The sequence below is a fragment of the Martes martes genome (genome assembly GCF_963455335.1).
Source record: "Martes martes genome assembly, chromosome: 16".
Classification (NCBI taxonomy): Eukaryota; Metazoa; Chordata; class Mammalia; order Carnivora; family Mustelidae; genus Martes; species Martes martes.
This window is the reverse complement of record NC_137904.1, coordinates 21,357,893-21,381,830: the sequence shown is the minus strand read 5'-3', so window position 1 is coordinate 21,381,830 and position 23,938 is coordinate 21,357,893. Positions and strand designations below refer to the sequence as shown.

General features: G+C 47.4%; 1 protein-coding gene across 1 annotated transcript; it reads right to left on the bottom strand.

Moving 5' to 3' along the window:
* Positions 1 to 1,909: 1,909 nt before the first annotated feature.
* TIMM22 (translocase of inner mitochondrial membrane 22) lies at positions 1,910 to 8,708 on the bottom strand. Its single transcript, XM_080826222.1, has 4 exons — positions 8,150 to 8,708; positions 5,919 to 6,115; positions 4,221 to 4,293; positions 1,910 to 2,618 (listed from the first exon to the last, which is right to left on the bottom strand). The coding sequence occupies exons 1-4, from the start codon at positions 8,385 to 8,387 to the stop codon at positions 2,542 to 2,544; spliced, it is 585 nt and encodes a 194-aa protein (XP_080682348.1). The 5' UTR covers positions 8,388 to 8,708; the 3' UTR covers positions 1,910 to 2,541.
* Positions 8,709 to 23,938: the final 15,230 nt, after the last annotated feature.

The following is a 23,938-nucleotide window of genomic DNA, read 5'->3' as shown; positions in this document are numbered from 1 at the left end:
AGCCCTGTGGTGTGGACATTTGTATACTCAGTAGTCCAGGGAAGACCACCAATCTAAATATTTAACTCTTCCAGCTGTATCCACATGTGTTTCCAGGAATCTGTGCACCTAGTTAACTTCCCCTGAGCTTCCCTTCACCCTGTGGGGACTGTGGCAGTTTGGGGGTGGGGGTGAGCCCCCTCCTTGTGGTTCATAGTGGCCTCCAAGTCAGGCACCAGCCAGATTCCTTTCATGAAGGACAAAGGTCCCACCAAGACCTGGCCATCAGCATCCCTGAGAGATGGGAGAAAGTGCTCAGTCTAAGTGGAGGCTTCTTATTTTATGCAAACTCTTCCCTACATTCTTCTTGGAAGTGGGCGTCTTTGGGGCAGCCTTTTGGCCTAGTCTGACAGTTGGAGAGGCTGGATCCCCTAGGGGGCCCAGCCTCCCTTCAGGAGAGTCAGTGGGGTTAATACAGGTTCCCACCAGTCTAAGCCATTGGACGCTATGTTTATTCTGGAGATCAGGACCAGATGTCTCTGAAAATTGGTGTTTGGTTTATGAGCTCATACCGACTCCTTAGCCATCTAAAACAGGAAACTATTCATCTCCTTTCTTGATTGAATAGCCAGTGTGGACAATGCTTGGCTTATTGAAGTGATGGCTACGGACAGCCCCAGGGCTCATCTGCTCCAAGGCAGTCATACAGGCAGCATTCCTGGTACTCGCTGGGCATATTCAACCCTCCTTTCTAGGCTGCCTGGTGGAAGATGCCAGGCATCCGGGTACTTTGACAGCTGGCAGGCAGGAGCATCTACCCATGCTCTCAAGGTGCTTACAGGTGACTTTTTTAGGGACAGTATAGGAAACACTCCTAGCTTTGTTCCCAGACCTCTGAGGATACTCCAGCTGGGCTAGGACCAACGAAGCCTCATGCCTGTGAGACTGGGCTGGATATTACTTAGAATTCACCACAGAAGGATATAAGCCCAGAGCGAGTTTTGCTCACATTCATTGCAGAGGAGGTGGCAGGCGTGGCCAGAGGAAGGTGTGACCAGCTGACTTTGACATTATCACTCACATACATACACACCTGGGACCCCTGAACATCTCAGCCACATCTGTATTCTGGTTAAGGGGGCATAAGCTAGAAGACCGCAGAAAAAGGGGGAGAACGCAAAAAAAGGTGAAGGAGTCAGCATACAGCAGAGAACAGGAGCCATCACCACTTGCTGCAGGCTGCTGGAATCATGCAGCCCCACAAGCCTGTCCTCTGGCCCAAGGGAGAGCCTGAGCTCATTCCCTTCGTGTCCTTACCACAGGACCAGAATGAAGAAGTGCTCACAGCAGATCCCAACCATTAAAGCCTATTTTTTTGCGCCAGGGCACACAATTAGGCTGAGCTTCTGTTGTCAGAAAAAGGCCCCTAAGTCAAATAAAAAAAAACCACTAATATGTTAAAAAACACAAACAAAAACCCCTGATACCACAGACCAAGGATAGTGGAGAATGGCCCCTCACCACTGTCTGATCTTCACCAGCCGCTGCTCAGGGACCCACCAGGAGGACCACAGCAGGACTCCGCATGCCGTGTCCTTGAGCTGGGCCTGGTCCAGCGGTCAGAGCCTAAAACCAGTATGGCCAGGACCGCAGGCATTCCCATCAGCCAGCCCACAGCAGGGTTTTTAGAAGAGACCAGGGCCTATGCATGGAATTTCAACGTATCCCAGGACATGGCCCAGCTGGGCTGCTTGCAGGGCAGGCCCTGGCTGAAAGAACAGTGTCAGAGGAACACTACTCTGCACACCCCGAGAATCGAACATTCCCACACTTCACAGGAGCTTTCTCACTCTCCCTCCAGATGTCCAATCTTTGGGCCACCTGGCACCACTTTTGGGACTCGTGGAATCTGAAAATAAAAATCAACCAACCCTTTACTGATTCATTTATTTTATGGTATGAACGGCCTTTATTGTTCGTAATGGGAAGTGGAAGAGGGGAGACAGGACCACTGGCTCCTGGGGTGGCTCTAAAGACTTACTCTGTCGCTGTTCCCTTCCCCCCCCCCCAAAACTAACCAACCTTTTAAACTGTAATCTAATTTTTTTAAACAAAGACAGCAGACCACAAAATGACATAATGGGTCAGGTGGTGTAAATTTACTCTGCCCTGCCATGTGACATGGCTGACCGCGCGGAGTTCCAAAGCAGACGAGCCTGCTGGTACGAGTTCAGTCCCCTCTGGTCCCACCACCCCGAGCCGCCTGCAGGCCAGCTATGGGCAGGACGGAACCTTTGGGGAGCTTAATCCCTACCAGTCAGCACACTGCTGATCTGCCTCAGAGAGAGGCTGGCGCGGCACATTGCCCACCCCAGGAACAGAGCATGTGGCTCCTTGGAGGCGGAAGCAGGCAGCAGCCAGGTGGCTCCCTCATGACACCAGCGGTCTGAGGGAAAAAGTCTGCAGTCTCTGAAGTGAGTGCCCTGCAGTGGACAGAGTGCGGCCCCCACGGAGCAGCTCTGATGCTGGGCTGGCAGTGTCCTTCCCTGGAGGCAGGCTCTCTCACCGGAGGTAATAATCAATGGCAGCAGAGAAAGCAGCAAAACCGCCACACCCAAGGAGCCCGGCCTTTAAGCCCGCTGTGAAGTAAACAGAAATGACGTTACCTGCGGGGACAGACACTGAGCCAGGCTGCCTTCAGAAGTCTGCCTGACCACGGCGACAGGGACGCCCGTGTCAAGCTTCTAAGTCAGTCAGCCGAGCCACGGGATGTGTAAGACTTCCAGGAAGCCGTGTCCACAGTCTACACCAGTGGGCTTTATCTAGCTGTACATTAACTTTTCTCATTCCAAAAGATGACGATTTCCAGTTTCACAAAATAGCCCCTTACAGGCAGGAAACTGGTTAAGAGAACCAGCCCTTGGAAGCAAGTGAAAGCATATGGCCTGTTAACCCTGATTTGTTTATGAAATAAATTCCTGGGAAGGTGATCAAAGCAATCCTGGAGGGAGCTGAGCTTCTCAATGTCCCTGACAGAGCTGAGCGATGGGAGGACCAAAGGAAAAGTTACTCTATAAATCACAAGTGCCTATCTGAGGAGAAGCAGCTTTTAATGACAGCAAATCATCCTGTCTCTCTGAGGAGGAGAAAACAGGCTATTTGTTCTGGGTAAATCAGGGCACGGCAGAGGGAGAGTGGCCTAGCAATGGCCACCAGGAGGAGAGTCAGGTCACTGACACCCCGCACCGCATCCTTTTTTTTTTTTTTTTTTTTTAATTTGAGAGACAGGGAAAGAAAGCACCAGCAGGGAGAGAGGCAGGGGGAGAAGCAGGCTCCCCACGGAGCAGGGAGCCCAACGCGGAGCTAGATCCCAGGACCCCGGGATCACAACCTGAGCCAAAGGCAGACACACTCAACCAACTGAGCCACCCAGATGGCCCCCTCCAGACCGCACTCCTGATGGACACGCTGACAGAAGTGCAGAGAACTGTTTTCTTTGTTGTTTACTGCTGATAACCGGACACTTCCAGAATACTCCTATCGGGCTTTCAGGGGGTAGAAGTTTAAGAATCCTTAACTGCAGAAAGACATTACCACAGAACTTATACTGATAATTGTATAGTATTAAAAAAAAATTTCTGAACTACTTGAAATGCACGGACCTGAGAGTTCAGCAGCGCCTGCCATTTGGATCAATGGGCTTTCCGGGGCTGAACGAGACCTAGCCATGCTTCTGTCCTAACCTACAGATCAATATACGTGTGGAATTCCTTACTGGGAGGAAGCTCTTCCCACCATTTCAATGTGAGGGCAGTTCTTTTTTCTAAAATCTAGATCTTTCTGTGGTTCTCAGCCATGGGTGATTCCATCCCCTAGGGGAATTTGCCAATGTCTAGAGACACTTTCGATTTTCGCAACGAAGGGATGCCACCAGCTTCTAGTGGGTAAGTGGCCAGGGATACTGCTGAACATCCCACAACGCACAGGAAAGCCCCACTCTCCCTCCAGCAAAGATTTATGTGGTCCACAATGCCAGTGATGCCAACAATGAAAAACCCCGACTAGATACTAGAAGTTTCCAAAATTAAGTTAATGTGGAAGTAAACGTGATTTACTTAGAAGAGTATCAAGTGTCCACATATGCCTTGGGCTGTCCCTGGAACACTCATGTGTTTGGAAACGTCAGCTACTGCACGCTGTCCAAGGCCACAAAGAAAACCATGCGAGAGTTGTTTACTAACCTCTGAAACCAATGGCTCCTCCAGTGATGCAGCCACTAATGACACTGTTCTTCCAATCTGATTTTCCCCGGTACTGTGGGCGGAGAAGTGCAGTTTAGAGCCAAAGAAACAAGCCACACAAGATGATTAAGGGAAAAAAAAAAAGGGTTTCTAGCTGGCTAATTCAGTCCCTCCCCAAAGGAAACCTAATCCTTTTTGCTTTCCAAAATATAGTTCCTAAAATTTGAATGTGTTCATGGGTGCTTCCTGCAGGTGGTACCAGAGTGCTGAAACCAAGTTTCAGCACTTGAGAAGTAATCCAGATCTCTTCTCTGGTTCCCCAATAAGTCTCAAGGTCAAAATCATTCACCAGCTTGGAACAGACACATGAAAACATGCTCAACGTCACTCAGCACCAGGGAAGCGCAAATCAAAACTAAATGAGCTACCACCTCACGCCTGTCAGAATGGCTAAAGACATAATAAACAACAGGTGTCGGGGAGGACATGGAGAAAGAGGAACCCCATTGCACTGCTGGTGGGAATATGAACTGGTATAATCACTCTGGAAGAAGTATGGAGGCTCCTCAGAAAGTTAAAAATAGAACTCCTGGGGCGCCTGGCTGGCTCAGTTGTAGAGTGTGTGTCTCTTGAGCTCAGGGTTAGGAGTTTGAGCCCCACGTTGGGTATAGCAATTACTTAAAAATAAAATCTTAAAAAAAAAAAATAGAACTCTACCATACAATCCAGCAATCACACTGCTAGGTATTTACCCAAAAAAACCAAATATACCAATTCAGAGGGATACATGCATCCTAATGTTTATAGCCAAATTATGAAAACGGCCAAGTTTCCATCTATTTACAAATGGATAAAGATGTGATAAAGATATATACACACACGGGAATATTACTCAGGCCATAAAAAAGAACGAAATCTTGCCATCTGAGACATCATGGATGGAGCTAAGCAAAATAAGTCAGTCACAGAAAAACAAATACCGTATGATTTCATTCATGTGGAATTTAATTAACAAAACAAATGGGCAAAGGGAAAAAAGAGAGGGAAGGGCAAACCAAGCAACAGACTCTTAACTATAGAGAACAAACCGATGGTGACTAGAAGGGAAGTGGATGAGGGGGATGGGTGAAATAGATGATGGGGATTAAGGAGGGCACTTGTGTGATGATCACAGGGTATTGTATGGAAGTAGGGGATCACAGTATTGTACAGTTGAAACTAATATTACACTGTATGCTAACTAGAATTTTTAAAAACTTACAAAATAAAATAATTAACCAACTTCTAGCCTACAAAGAGAAGTAAAAAATAATGCAAGTCTAAATAAAGGCAATAAATGCCCAAAAAGTTTACCTTAGGGGCTATTTAATGAAAATTCAGTCTACCAAGTATCAGACATTTATGATCTGCTTTCAAATGAACATTTCTCATTAGAAGTCATAAGATGGGGTGGGGGCTGGGTGGCTCAGTGGGTTAAAGCCTCTGCCTTCAGCTCAGGTCATGATCCCAGGGTCCTGGGATGGAGTTCTGCATGGGGCTGTCTGCTCAACAGGGAGCTTGCTTCTCCCTCTCCCTGCCTCTTCCCCTGCTTGTTCTCCCTCTCTATGTCAAATAAATAAAAACTTAAAAAAAAAAAAAAAAAAAAGGAATTCGTAAGATGGTACAGGCAAGGCTTTTTCAGAAGGCAGACACACTTACAGATTCTACCAAACACTCAGTGCAAGAAAACATGGCGCCCACAATGGCAAAATTTTTGGCGTAGGACATTCCTCTCTGTCCCATGTCTTTAAGAACTTCTTTTGCTGTCGGTGTACGGTAAGGATCCTTAGGGTCAAAGCCCACATTGGTATCAATGCCGGCAGTGAAGACCCCAAAGGCACCTCCCAAGACAAATCCTAAAAACAAACACAGAAATGAAGATTTCTTTGGCATGTTTTCTGGGGTAGTGTAACGAGGTCATCATACTCAAATAGCACATTTTGGATGGCCACCAGCAAAGAGGACACCCCTACCTACCCCTCCAACTCCACCTTAACACTCAGACCCTCCAGTTACCTGGTTTCCACATCACACAAGCCAGGAACTATCTTGCTGACAGCTTCTCTATCTTCCTTCGGATTTCTTCCTCCTTTCTTTTCTTTTCTTTTCTTTTTTTTTCTTGGAAGATTTCATTTATTTATTTGAGAGAAAGACACAGACAGCGATAGGGAGCACGAGCATGGGAGGACAGGGAGAAGCAGGCTGCCTGCTGAGCGGGGAGCCCAATGCTGGGCTCGATTCCAGAACCCTGGGATCATGACCTGAGCCAAAGGCAGATGCTTAACCGACTGAGCCACCCAGATACCCCAGCCTCCTTTGATTTTCTTTTTCTTTTCCTTTTTTTTTTGCCTCTCATTTTCTGACATTCCTCAGGATTCAATCTTTAACCTTCTGCTCTCTGTCTATACTCATACATTCAGCTAGCAACTTTGCAAATCACTCCCTTGACAATGGTGACATTGACAACAGTCATTCAGTGACTACCATGCGCCGGTTACTGATGCTTTATAGGCACAGCTTCTTTTATTCTTTACAATAGTCCTGTGATGTTGATACTATTAATGTCTCCATTCTGTAGCTGAAGCGGCTGAGGCTCAGGGAGGTTAAGTAACTTCCATAAAGTCACAAAGATACCAAAAGGCAAACCACACACTGCTGCCCCAACTTCCTGAGCCTGCTGGACATTTCCATTTAGATGTCTTCTCATCACCTCAAAGTCAATATATGTTTAATGAAATCATGGACACCTTCCCTCCAGACTTTCTTACTTATGGCTCCTTTTCAGTCACTCCAGCTCCAAACCTCAAGGGCATTTCTGACGGCTGATTTGCTCCCCCCCTACAAACCTATGTTCACAAATATCCTAGTCTAAAACCTTTACCACTTCCACTCTGGAGCATTACAAAGACTTATTCATCATTTCAACAAATATGTAAGCAACTTATTAGTGTGAGGCATAATGATGAACAAAGACCCAGCCCAGGCCTCACCGAGGTTCAGTTTAGCCAATTCCTTATCCACAGACTTTTCTTTCCCTCGCCACACTCCGTGCGGGATCATCACATGCACCAATTACTGCCCTAATGCCTAAAGGCAAAAAGCCCAAATCCCCAACTCCACCCCCAATTTGAAAGGGCTACCCCCATTCTCTCAATCCTTCAAGATACAGGGGCAGTCTCACCCCCCGTAGCCTTCCCCAAACCAAAAAAAAACCCCTCTTTCCTTTCTACTACACTTCACATCTGCACTCACCATATTAGTTTCTTGACTGTCTTTCATTCTCAATGAGATTTCAATTCATCTGCAAATGTGGCCAACCTCTTCACAAGATGGACACCCTACATTCAAACATTTAAACCTTCAAACGTTTAAAAAGGGGGAGCAGGGGGGGCTCCAGACTTCTTTCCCCCATATGTTCACCGCCATCTGATCACACTGGCCACACTGGCATTTGTTTTTCAAACCTGAAGCCGGTTCCTGGCAGACGTTTGCACCTGCTGTCCCCTGCTGTTTGCACCTATGTCCCACCTTCCTGCCAGGCTCCTTCCCAACACTCTCGCTTCTGTATATATTAAAATTTTAGCTTCATGAGAACCAGGCTCTGGTCTCTTACCTTGCCTCGCCACCGAGCACGTGATGGTTACTTGTAACAATTTGTTTAAAAGAATGCTTATTTAAAAGCGAATCAATGAATGAATGGAGTCGACCATTTTATAACCAACCTCAGGGCCTAGAGAAGGGTTACTCGAGTTCACGCATCGAGGCAGGGGTGCAGTCGAGATCCAGGTCCACAGGCTCCTCGCCTCCCAGGCGCGTGGTTTTGGCAGAGGACCCCACTGCCGTCCAAGCCCTCAGCCTCCCAACGCCCCCCACCCCCAGTCTTGCCTCACCTCCCACGCAGGCCAGCGCTGCCTTGAAGGCGCAGCTTTCCATCGCCTTCTCGATCATCTTCTGTTCCTCACTCTTGGTCGGGCTCGGGATCCCGCCCAGGCTACTGGGCTCCAGGACCCGGGGCTGACGCTTGTCGCCCACCAGGTATTGCAGAAGAAGGCTGTACTGCAGCGGGGCTTCGGCGGAACCCGGCGCCTCAGGCGCGGAGCCCCCCACGCTGGGCGCAGTCGCCGCCATGACTGCAGCTGCCGCAGAAACCCTGGCGTTCTTCTTCCCGCAGCAGATTCCGCAAGCCTCACGTTAGGGCTCTGCACGCCTAGCCACCGTGTCGCAACGGCAGATTCGCCACAACGAGCAAGTCAAGAAACTGCGGCAGCAAAGTCCGCTCATGCATCCGGCGAAAGAGGTCTCACGTTCCCCCAAAGCCTCTTGCGAATACTGAATCAGGCTTGGGTAGCATCAAGATTTAGAGTCACCAGAAAGCGCCGTTTTCTCCGGGGATGCGGCGCGGTGAGTACAGGGACTGGCCGTCCAGCCATTTCCCAGGAGGCTTTGCGCGGGCTCTGGCCTCGCGGCCTCCTCGGGGGCGCCCGACCGCGGGAGGCGGCGGGGAGCGGGGGCGCGTCCGCGGGGCTGCAGCGCTCCGGGACTGCGGCAGGGGGCGCACGCGCCTCCCCGCGGCCCTTCCAGCTTAAGCATTCCTTACAGAGGTCAGTGGTGGAAGGTGCTTTGTAAGTAAACGTGGAAGCATGGTTAGATGTACGCGGTATATGTTTTGTTTGACAATTACACCTTTGAGGAGAGACAAGGGGCCCAACAAATGAGTGAGCAAACGAGCGAAGCTAGCCAAATGTAGGAAAAGGCAGGGACGGCGTAGGAGGTTGAGCCGAATGGCGGGATGGAGAGCGCAAGGGCTGGGGCTGGTACTCCAGCCAATCTTTGCAGTCAGAGGGACTGGTGATGTGGGACTAGCATTGCCCTGGAACGCCAGGTTTACGTTACGTGAAATGCAAGTGTTCACCAGCTTGTAGACTCAGAACCTAAAGGTAAACTGTAAGACAATACTCTATATGAACCCAGAGAGACATTTGCACAGTTTTTATTTTTTTTAATCTTAGAGACATCTTTTTTTTTTTAAAGACTTTTTTTTTTTTAATTTATTTGACAGAGATCACAAGCAGGCAGAGGGGGGGGGGGGAACAGGCAGCCCGCTGAGCACAGAGCCCGATGCGGGTCTGGATCCCAGGGCCCTGAGACCACGACCTGAGGCGAAGGCAGAGGCTTTAACCCACTGAGCCACCCAGGCGCCCCTTGCATAGTTTTTAAAGGAGATCCCAAGCTATTGCATTGCTCCAGACTAGCAATGTATTTGGGTGTTTTAGCTAAAAAACAACATAAATGGAAACAGGTGGTGAGCCTAGCCAGTACCGGATTCTCTGTGCCTGCCAACACTGCTCGCACCAGGCCTGAATGAGCTGGTGCAAAGGTCCCCCAGGACTTCCCAGTTGCTGAATCTAATTCAGACCTCATTTTACTAGACTTCTCCACTGCGTTTGACACTGTTGACTCCTTCCTCCTTGTCTGAAGTTTCTTCATATTTTTGGTGGAGTGTCTCCTATTCTTACCACAGCTAGGTACCCTGTCTCCTTTGCAGGCACCTCTGCCTGGCCTTTTCTTGTTGGTCCTCTCAGGGCTTCATCCTTTACTCTCTTCTCACACGGCTCATTCTCCCTGAGCAACTCATCCTCGTGGCTTCTACTCCATCTCCAATGCAGTAACGATCTGAAATCTTTATCTCCAGCTCAGACCTTTCTCATGAACACAAGAACCAGACGTTTCCCATAAGCACTTCTAACTCAACACGCCCTCCCAACCACCCTTCCTTTCCTTTCAGACGAATGAGGGACCCAGGGCTCTGATTTATGCCGAGGTCTTAAGAGCCCCAGTTGGGGGGCGCCTGGGTGGCTCAGTGGGTTGGGGCCTCTGCCTTCAGCTCAGGTCATGATCCCAGGGTCCTGGAATCGAGCCCCACATCGGGCTCTCTGTTCAGCGGGGAGCCTGCTTCCCTTCCTCTCTCTCTCTCTCTCTGCCTACTTGTGCTCTCTGTCAAATAAATAAATAAAATCTTAAAAAAAAAAAAAAAAGAGCCCCAGTTGGATCTGAGAGAAAGTAGGACCTGCCCCCGCCCCCGGCAAGTCCCAGGTAGGGTGGCCTCGGAAAGCAAGGATTGGTCTGAATAATTATCACATGGAACTACTTAGAGGCAATAATCAATCCCCAAAGGAAGGTTCTGCGTTAGAGTTCAGATGAGATCCAGGTCAGCACGTGAAGAAATTCCACATGGCCAAGATCCATGAAGGAAGGAGCCTTTTATGAAACATCCTTGAATCCTTGGCCTGGATCATAGATGGAGAGAGAACAGTTACAGACACTGGTCTGGTATCTCTCTCCACCCACTCATTTCCCTCCCTAAGTGGAATGGGTTTCACCTGATGGAAAACTTGAACCTCTTCAAGCATGTTCTGAAAGTGAGAAGTGGTTTCCCGTGTCTGTTTCCCTGGACTGAACTTTGCCCAGTAGTGTAGGGACTCTCTCCGGCCCTGGAGTCCAACAGTCTGTTACAGTTTGGTTTCCCACCCCAGGTTGTCTGTCCTGACCCCAAGGCTACGGGGGGAGCATCACAGTGGGTCACAGAGAACAAGGGACAGTTAAGGATAATTAATTAGAATTAGATTCGGGGCACCCGAGTGGCTCAGGTGGCTAAGCCTTTGCCTTTGGCTCAGGTCATGATCTCCAAGTCCTGGGATCCAGCCCCATGTTGGGCTCTCTGCTCAGCAGGGAGCCTGCTTCTCTCTCTCCCTCTGCCTCTCCCACTGATCGTGCTCTCTCTGTCTCTGTGTCTGTATCTCTCTCAAATGAATAATAATAAAAAAGATGAAATAGATTCGTGGGGAAGGTTGTAGGAAGTAGAACCCTCTGAAGGGAGTGTTGAGTGATGAGTCACTTGAAGGACGTCAGAGGGTAGGTGCTGAATGGGAGTGGATCTGATCGTATCAAATCCCAGGTGTTTTTGCAAAGTTCACACATTTTTCTCCAAATCCTAAGTCATTTTGCTGGCTTGTTGCTTGATGATACTTAATCTATATAGTAATAGTTTTCAGTGTCTCAAATAAAGTTGTGATTGAAAATCATTTATATTGGAAACGGTTTCTATTGAATCACTCGGATTTTCAAAAGGGAGTTAAGTCACCCCACTTCTTGGAAGCAGTGTTCAAGTCGTGTCTGATGAGGAACCTCCCTCTGTCCACCCCTCTAAGAGAAGCAGGATGAGTTCTCTACTGTTTGGATTTTCGAAGCAAAAGGAACAAAATAAACCTTTCTAGAGGAGGGCTGAAAAAGCAGTGTAGTTAATTTGATTGTTAATAAACAATCACTCCTTTATTACTGAGGGCAGAAAATTGAGACTTCTGAAAAACTTCCTGTACTGATCCTTATCTCTTGAAGTTCTAAAAGTTAGAAATAACAAACAAAAAAGGAGTCAACTAATGAACTTCTGGCCTAGCAGATAGGAAAGAGCCTCCTCTGATCTCTGATCAGGATTTTCTAAGCCACAGAGTAAATACTACCTTCATCGTAAGCGACAGAAACCAACTCTGGCCAGCTCCCACCGAAAAGAGGGATTTATTAGAAGTATAATGGGGTGGGGGTGCCTGGCTGGCTCAGTCGGGAGAGCATATGACTCTTGATCTTGGCGCTGCAAGTTTGAGCCCTACATTGGGGGTAGAGATTCCTTTATTATTTTTTTTAAAGATTTTATTTATTTATTTGACAGCGATCATAACTAGGCAGAGAAGCAGGCAGAGAGAGGAGGAGGGATTACTTTAAAAAAATTTTTAAAGGACAAATTATTTGTTTTAAAAAAAATAAAATAAGGGCCATCTAGGTGGCTCAGTTGGTTGAGCATCTGCCTTTGGCTCAGGTCATGATCCAGGGTCCGGGGATCGAGCCCCACATTGGGTTCCCTGGTCAATGGGGAGCCTGCTTCTTCTGCCTCTGTCTGCTGCTCCCCCTGCTTATACTCTCTCTGTGTCAAATAAGTAAAATCAAGATGGAAGGAAAGAAAGAAAGAGAAAGAAATGAAGAGAAGAGAAGGAAGGAAGGGAGAAATGCTATGGAATGGTATACGGCTGGCATTTCTTCTCAGCTTCGTGATCAGTGACATCATGTTGGTGGCTTGAAGTTGGCCATGATGGGAATGTTCACATTACAGAGGTGAGTACATGCTGTCAATCAGGGCTTTTTTGTTGTTATTACTGTTCATACCTGCCAGCATAGCATTCACGACAAGCAAACTTTCGAAACTGAGAACACCTTCCCCTTCCTGATGAAACCAGTAATTGGGGGATCATAGGACAGAAAAGTAAGACATGAACTGCTGGAAATATGCAGGGAAGTCCCAGGAAATGGTGAATGTTGCTGACTGATAATTAGAAAGAGAGGGGTTCTGGGGTGCCCAGCTGGCTCAGTTTGTAGAGGATATGACTCTTGATCTCAGGGTTGTGAGTTTGAGCCCCATGTTGAATGTAGAGATTACTAATAATAATAAAAAGAGGAGGGGTGTTTCTTATTTCCATGAATGTAACACCATGTTTGGTATCATTTGGGATCCCTTGTGTGGACAGAACGTGGCTGAGGAGCTCTTCTGGGGCTTTTATTTTTATTGTTTTTAAAGATTTTATTTATTTAAGGGCACGGGGGTGACTCAGCCAGTTAAGCGTCTGCCTTTGGCTCAGGTCCTGGTATCAAGTCCCGCATCAGGCTCCTTGCCCAGGGAGGGCAAGTAGAGTCCTGATTATTTGTTAGAACCGCTTCACAGCTCATCGCCTGTTACTCAGGAGCACTGTGGTCTGCAAGGAACACCGGCAGAAAGGCTTCTGATCAGACAGCAGAGTAAGGGCCAAACATTGAATGAATTGCTCAGACATGGGAACCTCCCATGGACAAGAAGAGTTGGTTGGACTGGAAGCAGGTCCAGGGCTCAGAATGCTGAAGCCAGCCTGGGTTTTAGAGACAAGCTTCCATCCCTACCCAGAAGGGACTTTGGCCCCAGGTGGGCTCTCTGAGATCTCAGGAGGCAGGAAAGGCTCTTGCCTGTGAACTGGGAGCATAAGCCCCGTAGGAGACCTCAGAAAGCACAGAAGAGCCTGTACCTATGGGGGAGTTAGGGGGAAAAAAAAAAGGTCAGATTCCCAATCAGGCTCCCTGAGGCCAGGAGAGCAGATCTGAGAGGTAGACCAGAGAGCTTACCTAAGGGTGTGTGTTTTTTTTGCAAACCCACAGGTAGAAGCTTCTAGGGGGCTACCGGGATTGGGTGGATCTAACTGCTCTTTCTGAGTTTCCCATCTAGGTGAACGTGCTTCTCTGAACTCGATTTTCTTCGACTCCTTGCTTCCTGCATTCCTCTAAGTACCATGTAGATAGCTTTCAAATCTATCCCTTCATTTTATAATTCATTACCACTGCCATGGTCTGGGCTCTAGTCAGTTTTCGCCTAATAGAATTTTAATTGTTGTTCATATCTACTGCCTTGCCCTTCTCCAAACCATCCAGAGCGATCTTTCAGCCCAGAAACGTGATTAGTTCCCTGCTCAGAATTCTTCGCCGTGCTAGGAGAAAATCTCCTGTCGCCTTTATAGCTTGTGCCCAAGAAGGCACATAAGGCTTCAGGCCACGTTCAATTCTCATTTGAACATTGCCACTCCCATTTGTTTGCTTTCCATATCTCTTTTGGATCTAGAAGGAATGGCTCAGAATCATTCTTAATCATTGGTGATCTGTAGTGTTGGAGAGATGAGCTCAGACTCTTTGACTGTGTGTCATTTCTTTGACTTGTGCCTTGTTCCCCAGTCAAGGACAATTATTAGAAAATACTTATTATTACTATTTCTTAATTCTTTTTTAAAAGATTTTATTTATTTATTTGAGAGAGAGAGAGAGAGAGAACGTGAGAGCGCATGCACATATGAGCAGGGGAGGGGCCAAGGGAGAAGCGGGCTCTCCGCTGAGCACGGAACCCAGAACCCTGAGGTCATGACCTGACCTGAGCTGAAGGCAGGCACTTAACTGACCAAGCCACCCAGGAGCCCTATCTCTTAATTCCCTTTTGCCTTTTACCTAAGATAGCCATTGAGAGCAAAGGTAGCCTGTACTGTTTCCAGTGACAGATCCTGAGACTGTAGCCTCATTTCCGTGGGTGGTCTTAATGCCCTGGAACAGATTTCCCTAACAGCATCATTGTTTGAGGGTTTTACTTCCTCGCCTACACCCAACCATCCAGATTTGCTTACTATCTCTTGGGCTATTGCTTTGGCTTTGCTTACAAAAAGCAATCGGAGACTTTGCAAACAGTCCTGGTGGTCTGGATTGTTAGGACCCACTTCAGACTCGGTTAATGAATCAGCTACTTTGCCTGGGTCTGCAATCGGGTCACGGCGATGCCGAGTTGGGATCCTGGTTTGATCTGAGACTCGTTGGAGGCGATGGAAATATGCATACTGTTTTTCTCGCACCTCACACTTCCAACTCAGAGAAGTGTTAGGAAGCTTCAGGAACTGGAGGCTCCTCTCGCTTTGCTGAGGGATGACATGAACAGTAAAAAGAATAGTAACGGTGACTCCCCAAAGTTACCTGTGAAGTGGTGCCAGCAAGATAAGCACCACAATTCTGGTTGTAACCAGTGGGGATGGTGCCCTACTTTCCCGTCCCTCATCGTGACTTTTGTCACATCCCGGCTCAACTCTCTGTCCAGGAATTTCCCTTATCAGTGGATCTGCCAAAAAGACCAACTTTTAAAAAAGGAACAGATAATGGGGTGCCTGGGTGGCTCAGTTGGTTAAGTGACTGACTCTTGGTTCCAGCTCAGGTTGCGATCTCATGGGTTGTGGGATCAAACCTCGTGGAACCCTATGGGATGTCCCCAAGAGGAGCCCCACATCGGGCTCAGAGCTGAGCATGGAGTCTGCTTGAGATTCTCTTCCTCTGCCCCTCCCACCCCACTAGTGCCCATGCTCATGGGCACACGCGCGCTCTCTCTCAAATAAAGAAATAGATCTTTTTTTTTTATAAAGATTTTATTTATTTACTTGAGAGAGAGAGAGAGCATGAGAGGGGAGAGGGTCAGAGGGAGAAGCAGACTTCCCGCTGAGCAGGGAGCCCGATGCAGGGCTCAATCCCAGGACTCCAGGATCATGACCTGAGCCGAAGGCAGCTGCTTAACCAACTGAGCCACCCAGGCGGCCCATAAATTAAAAAAAAATTTTTTTAAGGAACAGATAAAACACATGTAGAATCTTTTTTTTTTTTTTTTTTTTTTTTTTTAAAGATTTTATTTATTTATTTGTCAGAGAGAGAGAGAGAGTGAGCACAGGCAGACAGAGTGGCAGAGGGAGAAGCAGGCTCCCTGCAGAGCAAGGAGCCCGATGCGGGACTCGATCCCAGGACGCTGGGACCATGACCCGAGCCGAAGGCAGCCGCCCAACCAACTGAGCCACCCAGGCGTCCCACACATGTAGAATCTTTAATACATTAATCTACAGGTAAAATCTTTTATAGGAAACTCTCATTTAAATGGAATATATTTTGGGGGTACCTGGGTGGCTCAAAGGGTTAAGCCTCTGCCTTTGGCTCAGGTCATGATCCCAGGGTCCTGGGATGGAGCCCCACATCAGGCTCTCTACTCAGCAGGGAGCCTGCTTCCCCCTCTCCCTCTTCCTGCCTCTGCCTACTTGTGATCTCTCTCTGTCTGTCAAATAAATAAATAATCTTAAAACAACAACAACAACAACAACATTTGTTGAATCAATTATTTTTTTTTAACTAAGTGGACTTAGAAGACTTATAATCAAAATGTTCATTTTGTACTAACAGTTTTTTTTTTTAAATAATGGCATTTAAATTTTTTTGTATGAGACCTTTTTTCTCTTTCATTCGGAGATGCTCTGATGTACTTTAATATTTTTTCTTCTCCACTTAGTGTATCTTATCTTTTGAATAAGTTCTTATTTGAAAATTCAAAAGGTATTTTTTTTGGATTAAAACACCCCTTCCATATTTTTCTCATATATATTTTGAGCCCCTCAATTTCCTTCCCCAAGCAACCTGTTACTATTTCTTAAATGTCTTTCCAGATATAGTTCAGCCATATGTAAACATCTTTGTGTGTGCATATATGTATTTTTTTCCACTTAAAAATTTACAAGTTGGGGGGCGCCTGGGTGGCTCAGTGGGTTAAAGCCTCTGCCTTTGGCTCGGGTCATGATCCTGGGGTCCTGGGATCGAGCCCTGCATCGGGCTCTCTGCTCGGCAGGGAGCCTGCTTCCTCCTCTCTCTCTCTCTGCCTGCCTCTCTGCCTACTTGTGATCTCTCTCTCTATCAAATAAATAAATAAAATCTTAAAAAAAAAATTACAAGTGGGGACCTGGGTGGCTCAGTCAGTTAAGCAGCTACCTTTGGCTCAGGTCATCATCGCAGGGTCTGGGGATTGAGCCCCGCAGCGGGCTCCCTGCTCAGCAGGGAGCCTGCTTCTCCCTCTCCCTCTGTCTGCTGCTCTGCCTACTTGTGCTCTCTATCTCTTTGTCAAATAAATAAATAAATAAATAATCTTTTAAAAAATTTACAAGTGATAGCTTAGTATGCCCTACCTATTCTGTACCTGACTTTCTCTCATGCTACATCTTAGAGGCATTCCATATTAGTGTATGTAATGGTTAATTTTATGGCTCCATTTGACTGGGCCACGATGTGCCCAGCTGTTCAGAGGCAATGTATCCCTTATTTGGGTGTGTTACTTGGGCTCATTTACTGAGTGAGCCCCCAAACTGCTAACTTTGACTGGTGCCCAGATCAAAAGAAGGCTCTACAACAGGTCCAGGCTGTCTAGGGCACTGCTCTGCCACTTGGGCCATATAGACCAGGAGATCCAATGGGACTTAAAAGTCAGTGGCAGACAGGGATGTTGTGGGGAACCCCTGGCAGACCCCTGTATGTGAGGCCCTTAAGATTCTTTTTTTTTTTTAAAGATTTTATTTATTTATTTGTCAGAGAGAGAGAGCGCGCGCGTGCGCGCACAGGCAGACAGAGTGGCAGGCAGAGGCAGAGGGAGAAGCAGGCTCCCTGCCGAGCAAGGAGCCCTATGCGGGACTCGATCCCAGGACGCTGGGATCATGACCTGAGCAGAAGGCAGCCGCTTAACCAACTGAGCCACCCAGGCGCCCCGAGGCCCTTAAGATTCTTAAGCAAAACTCTGCTATTCTCTGTGCATAATGGTATTTTTTTTTTAAAGATTCCTTTCTTGGGGCACCTGGGTGGCTCAGTCGTTAAGCATCTGCCTTCAGCTTGGGTCATGATCCCTGGGTCCTGGGATTGAGCCACACATCGGACCCCCTGCTTGGTGAGGAGTCTGCTTCTCCCTCTCCCACTCCCTCTGCTTATATTCCCTCTCTTGCTGTGTCTCTCTCTGTCAAATAAATAAATAAAATCTTTAAAAAAAAATTTCTTTCTTTTTTTTTTTTTAAAGATTTTATTTATTTATTTGGCAGAGAGAGAGAGAGATCACAAGTAGGCAGAAAGGCAGGCGGGGGGTGGGTGGTAGCAGGCTCCCTGCCGAGCAGAAAGCCCAATGTGGGGCTTGAACCCAGGACCCCAGGACTCTGAGTTCATGACCTGAGCCGAAGGCAGAGGCTTAACCCACTGAGCCACCCAGACGCCCCATCCTTTCTTTATTTTTGTAGAAAGTGAGAGAGAGAGAGAGAGAGAGAGGGTGGGTTAAGGGACAGAGGGAGAGAATCTTCAAGTAGACTCCCTACTGAGTGGGGAGCCCAACATGGGGCTCAATTCCACACCACAACTGATGAGATCATGACCTGAGCTGAAACTGAGTCAGACACCTAACCAACGGAGCCACCCCAGGGCCCTAAATAATGGTATTTGAGAAACAGTACTCACTCCACTTGAGAAACAATGTTTGGCCTGCTCCTGAGTCTTAATAGAGGCCAAACACTTGACTGTGGACCACCAAGTTTCCATGCTACCCGAGCATCCATCATGAAGTGGGTATGATCTGACCCACCAAGCCATAAATGTGCAGCAACACTCCATCATCAAATGGAAGGGGTATCTAACGACTGGCCCCAAGCAGGTCCTGAAGGCACAAGTCATATGTACATGAACAAGTGGCCCAAGTGTCCATGCTCCCGGCTCCTGCTATCATGCCTTCTAAACAGTGGGCGGGACTCTGAGCAGTGAACCTGGTTATTCATTCTGCTTGGAAGGAGTAAGGCCCGATATGAGATTATATACTTATTTATGGCGTGTGGCTAATGGTTTGCCTGAATGGTCAGGGACTTGGAAGGAGTGCAATTAGAAAACTGGTTGCAAGAAACTTTGGGGGAAAAGTTATGTGGCAAAAATACAGGAAGATATTTATGTCTTCTGTGAATGCTCACCAAAGGGTGACCTCAGCTGAGGAAGGTTTTACTCATCTAGTAGGTGGGATGACCCATTCTGTGCCTATTAATTGGCCTCTTTCCACAGTTACTCCTGGTATCGCCCAGTGGGTTCATGGACAAAGTGGCCCTGGGGGGCAAGGATGGAGGTCATGCATGTGCTCCGTAACATGAACTTGCGCTCATCAAAGCTAACTTGGTTGTAGCCACTGCCGAGAGCCAGATCTCCCAGCAACAGAGACCAACACCAGGTGTCTAGTGTGGCACCGGGGCGATCAACAAGCTACCTGGTGGCCGGTTGGTTACTTTGGATTGTTTCCATCAAGGAAAGAAGATGTGTTGTTCTTACTTACTTATTAAGTAATGTGTTGTTCTTACTTACTTACTTAGATACTTACTTGGATGTGGCTTTGCCTTCCCTGCACACAATGCTTCTGCCAAAACTACTATCCGTGGACTTACGGAATGCCTTATGCCTCATGATGGTATGCCATACAGCACTGCTTTTGATCCTGGAACTCAAAAAGATAACATGGCAGTGGACCCATGCTCACGGAATTCACTGGTCTTACCGTGTTTCTCACCATCTTCCTCAACACCGAAGGTGAAGTTTATAGCGCTTGTTAATTGGCAATACCTTGTAGGGTGGGGAGAAGATCCTCTAGAAGGCTGTGTATGCTCCAAACTAGTTCCCACTGAATTCATGGGTGCAGGAATCAAGGGAAAGGCAGAGGAGGGGGCACCACTAATCATTACCCCTAGTTGCCCACTAGCAAAAATTTTGCTTGTTGTTAGCACAACTTTCTGCTCTCCTGGCCTGGGGGTCATCCTTCCAAAGGGAGGGATGCTCACACAAGGAAACACAACAACAATTCCATTGTCCTAGAAGTTAAGACTGCTATCCAGCCACTTGGGGCTCTTCATGCCTCAGAACCAGCAGGCAAAGAAGGGTGCTACTGAGCTGGCTGGTGATGAATCCTGACTCTGGAGGAGAAAGTGGGCTCCTGCTCCACCATGGAGGCAAGGAAGACTACGTTTGGGATATAGGAGATCCCTAAGGGCATACCTGGTGATTGTGGTCAATGCAAAACTACAACAGCCTAACCCAGGTGGGACTACTAATGGCCCAGACCCTTCAGGAGTGAAGGTTGGAGTCACTCCAACCAGGTAAAGAAACGAGACCAGCTGAGGTGCTTGCTGAAGACAAAGGAAATACGAGAAGGATAGTAGAAATGGTAGTAATAATACTAGCTGTGATCTCGTGAGTATTTCCTTCTTATATTGTTATGAATATGTGTGTATACACATATGTTTGGCACATGTCTTTATTTCTTCCCTCTCTTATTCACTTATAATGTAATATAAGATGTATTTGAGGATTGTTAATTTAACAGTATTGTATCAAGTGACAGCAGAGGGAGAAGAGTAAATATCACTGAAGGACTTCATCTCCTCTCATGGGGAAAGGGTTAGTACATTTTTGGTTCTACACAGGATATCTGTATCACGTTAGGTGGAATTGTGATCTTGTTATTATTGTCTTTATTTGGAGAGTAAGCGTGGTTTAAGGAGATATGGGCGCCAAGTTGACAAAAGGGGTTGACATGTGCTGTTTAATTTTATGTATCAGTTTGACTGGGACACGGGGTGCCCAGATATTTAGTTAAACATTATGGTGGGTGTGTCTGTGAGGGCATTTCTGGATGAGATGGCCCCCATGTGGGCCTCATTTAATTGGAGGAAGGCCTGAACAGGACAAAAAAGTGAGGTGAGGGAGATTTTGTTCTTCAAGCTGAGACTTAGGTCTTCTCCTAAGACCTGGACTCAGACAGAGCTCACACCTTCAGCTCTCCTGGTTCTCAGGCCTTTGGAATCAGACTAGAACTCTACTATCTGCTCTCCTAGGTCCAGCTTGCTGACTGCAGATTTTGGGACTTCTCAGCCTCCCTAATCATATGAGCCAACTCCTTATAATAAATCACTATAGATACTGGTTCTGTTTCTTTGAAGAACATAGACCAATACAGTGTACATTGAATTTTCGTTCTTTTCAATGACTAGGTTGTATTTCAAATGATGAATGTGGTATGATTTTATCATCTCTGTTGTTACACAGTTTGGCTCTTTCCAATTTTCCAGTCTTATTCTGATTTCACCAGCATATCTGTAAGTATCAGTATACACATATCTTTGCGCACATATGCTACTATACATGAAGACCAAGAAATGTGATTTAAAAATCTTAAAGGTGGCATATATATGTGTATGCGTATAGCCAAGGACACCTGGGTGGCTCAGTCAGTTAAGTATCAACCTTCAGTTCAGGTCATGATCTCAGGGTCCTGGAATCGAATTCTGAAACAGGTTCCCTGCTTGGTGGGAAGCCTGCTTCTTCTTCTCCCTCTGCCTGTCTCTCCCACTGTTTGTGCGAGCTCTCTCTGTCTCTCTCTGATAAATAAATAAAATCTTAAAAAAAAAAAAAAGAATAGCCAGTCAACTCCTATAACTAGCTAAATACCAGTAGGGACATTGTCTATAAGTGGGTCTTTTGAACTGCATACGCAGAGAAAGTGCTTTTCACAAGCCAAAGGATGTTGGCTATTCTTTACAGGAAGCCAAATGAGTCTCCTTGGGCTTCTTGTAAAAAACACCCACTAGAATTATGATTTTGGAATCATTTCCACCGCAAATCCACTCTTTCCACACCCCTTTAAAAGGCAGCTGCGCTATTTGGCTTCTAACCAAGGCCTGCTGCACCAACAATTCTCTACGTTTTATTTATATTTCATGTGCAGTATGTTCAAACTCTCACTTTCCCAGGTGCCAGATGCTGGTTTGGACATACTCCAGTGGAAAGTGCTTTCCTGTAAAATAATAAAAGTAAAATACTGAACAAACTGCCTCTTTATATCAGACTTGCACCTAGTGTACCAAAGTTAAGTATTCTAATCGTGACTTCACTGTTTTCCCAAATTTGCAATCCCCCCAATTCCCACTTCACCTAGCTCCACACCAAACACTTTGTCCTTTGGCTTCCATACGGTGTAAATGCTTCTAGTCCTTTTATACCTCATCAGTGTTGATTTTAAAATGTCAGAACATAGGATCTGTCTCACGTGATTTCAGTGGTGCCTAATGTAACCCACCAAGGGGTATTTCAAATATGATATAGATGAGAAAACAAGGATTTTAACTACTTTCAGGACTTCCCCCCCTTTTTTAAAAATAAATAATCTCTATGTCCAGTGTGGGGCTTGAACTCACGACCCTGAGATCAAAAGTTGCAGGTTCTACCAACAAAGCCTTCCAGGTGCCTCTACTTTCAGGATTTTAAAAGATATCTAGTAAGTTAATGTCTGTTATGTTCATAGCTTAATATATTTTCACTAAAAAGTGATGCTTTCTGGGGCGCCTGGCCTTCGGCTCAGGTCATGATCCTCCAGTCCTGGGATTGAGTCCCACATCGGGCTCCCTACTCAGCGGGGAGTCTGCTTCTCCCTCTCCCTGTGTGTGCATGCACTCTCTCTCAAATGAATAAATAAATCTTAAAAAAAGGTGATGCTTTCTGTGTGTTTTATGGTAAGATTATCCCTGCGGTGGCATAGAATTTTGGCACGACACTCTAAGACTTAACTCAGAATTTGCCTTTTGTGATATGGTTCTTGCCTGTTTAAAGGCAATCCTCACTTCAAAGATCCTCCTTGTGAAATGAGCAGGAATATTAGGTGGAAACTAAGAAAGTGAGCCTGAATTTTAGAGATTGCCAATCTGCTCTTGGTTTCCATCTCCACCTGTTTCACCATTTTGTGTGATAACATTTCACGGCACTGAAAACCAGTACAACTCCTTGTTCAATCCTAGACAAACTGAGAACTTCAGGCATGAAAATTTATGTTTGTGCCCAAATCTCGGAATTACATTGAAGTTTAAATGAACTCTTGTAAAGCGTGCCACGATTCGTGTCTGTGTTTGTGTGTGTGTGGAAAGCCGCTATAAAATAACAGAAATACCATGCCTGCCAGTATCTCTAAACATATTGGGCTCTGGCAGATCTCGTTTTTTTTCACTCTCTCCATTAGATGGCGGTAGGTGCCCAAGAAATAACTTCCAAAGGCGAGCTGGAGGGCGGTGAGAGGGGCGTTTTTTCCCTTTCACTAGGTTGTTGGTAGCTGAGCACACACACTAAAGGTCCTCTCTCGCGGGTTGGCAGGGTATGCATTTTATTTTTTCGTGTGTGTGTGTGAGGCGGGAAGGCTTGCCACGGGCCACCTGTTCAAGCTAAGCACAGGGTAGCATCTTGCCAGCTGGCAAAAAAGAAAAAAAATTCCTAGAATTTTTCTTAACTATCATCAGACTTGATAAAAACTATGGAACGGATTCAGGAGTGCAATCAGCATTGATTGAAAGACGCTGTGGCATCTGTTGCCTACACTTGTGGAGATGGAACAGAGCCACTCGCTGGAGGGGAATGGCTGCTGCGACCTGTGGACTGAACCCCCACATGGAGACTTATGACCCACGTGCAAGTATCGTGGACTCTCTCACATATCCCTAGCCCCAGATCAGAAGCTACCCGAGAAATAGAAGAGGTGGCGTCCTCCACTTCTCCTATAGTAGACAAAAACATACACGAAACATACAGTAGAGAAAGTAGTGCTAGCGAGACCCAGCCTGATGAAGTAATTGTGTACGAATATGCTAAGTCCTGTAAGCATTGCCAAGAGGCCAGGGGGGTACGAAATGGTCGATGAGGCTTTGGGGAGAGAGAGAAGAGCACAAGCGAGCGAGCACTCGGGTGGGGGGACTGTGGGAATGTTTGGGGAAGTCCGGAGAGAATCGAGAGTTCGGAAGATTGGAGGCCAAGTCCAGCTCCGCGAGGACTACAGCTTCAGAGAGGCCGGCTCGGCGGACCCCTCTCCTCTCTGCACTTAGCTGGGAGAAAGCCCTCAGAGTGGAGCGTTTCCGGCCGGTTTTCTCGCCCGGGCGCTTTCCCGGCCCGTTCCGCCGCGTGGTGGAAGCCCCTGCCCCGCTGACCAGCTGCAGTGGATCCTGGCCCAGCGCGTGGCCCGAGACTGCCACGGAGGGGGCGTGGCGAGGGCGGCCCGGAGGGGGCGGGGCGTGGGCGGGCCCGAGCGGGCGGGGCTCTCTCCTGCCCCGCGCCCGCCGCCGCCGCCACAGCCGCTGCCGCCGCCACCGCCGCCTCCGCCTCCGCCCACCTCGCGGACCCAGCGAGCGGGGTCTCCGCCGCCTGCCCGCCCGCGTGCCCCGGGGCTGCGGTGGGCCAGG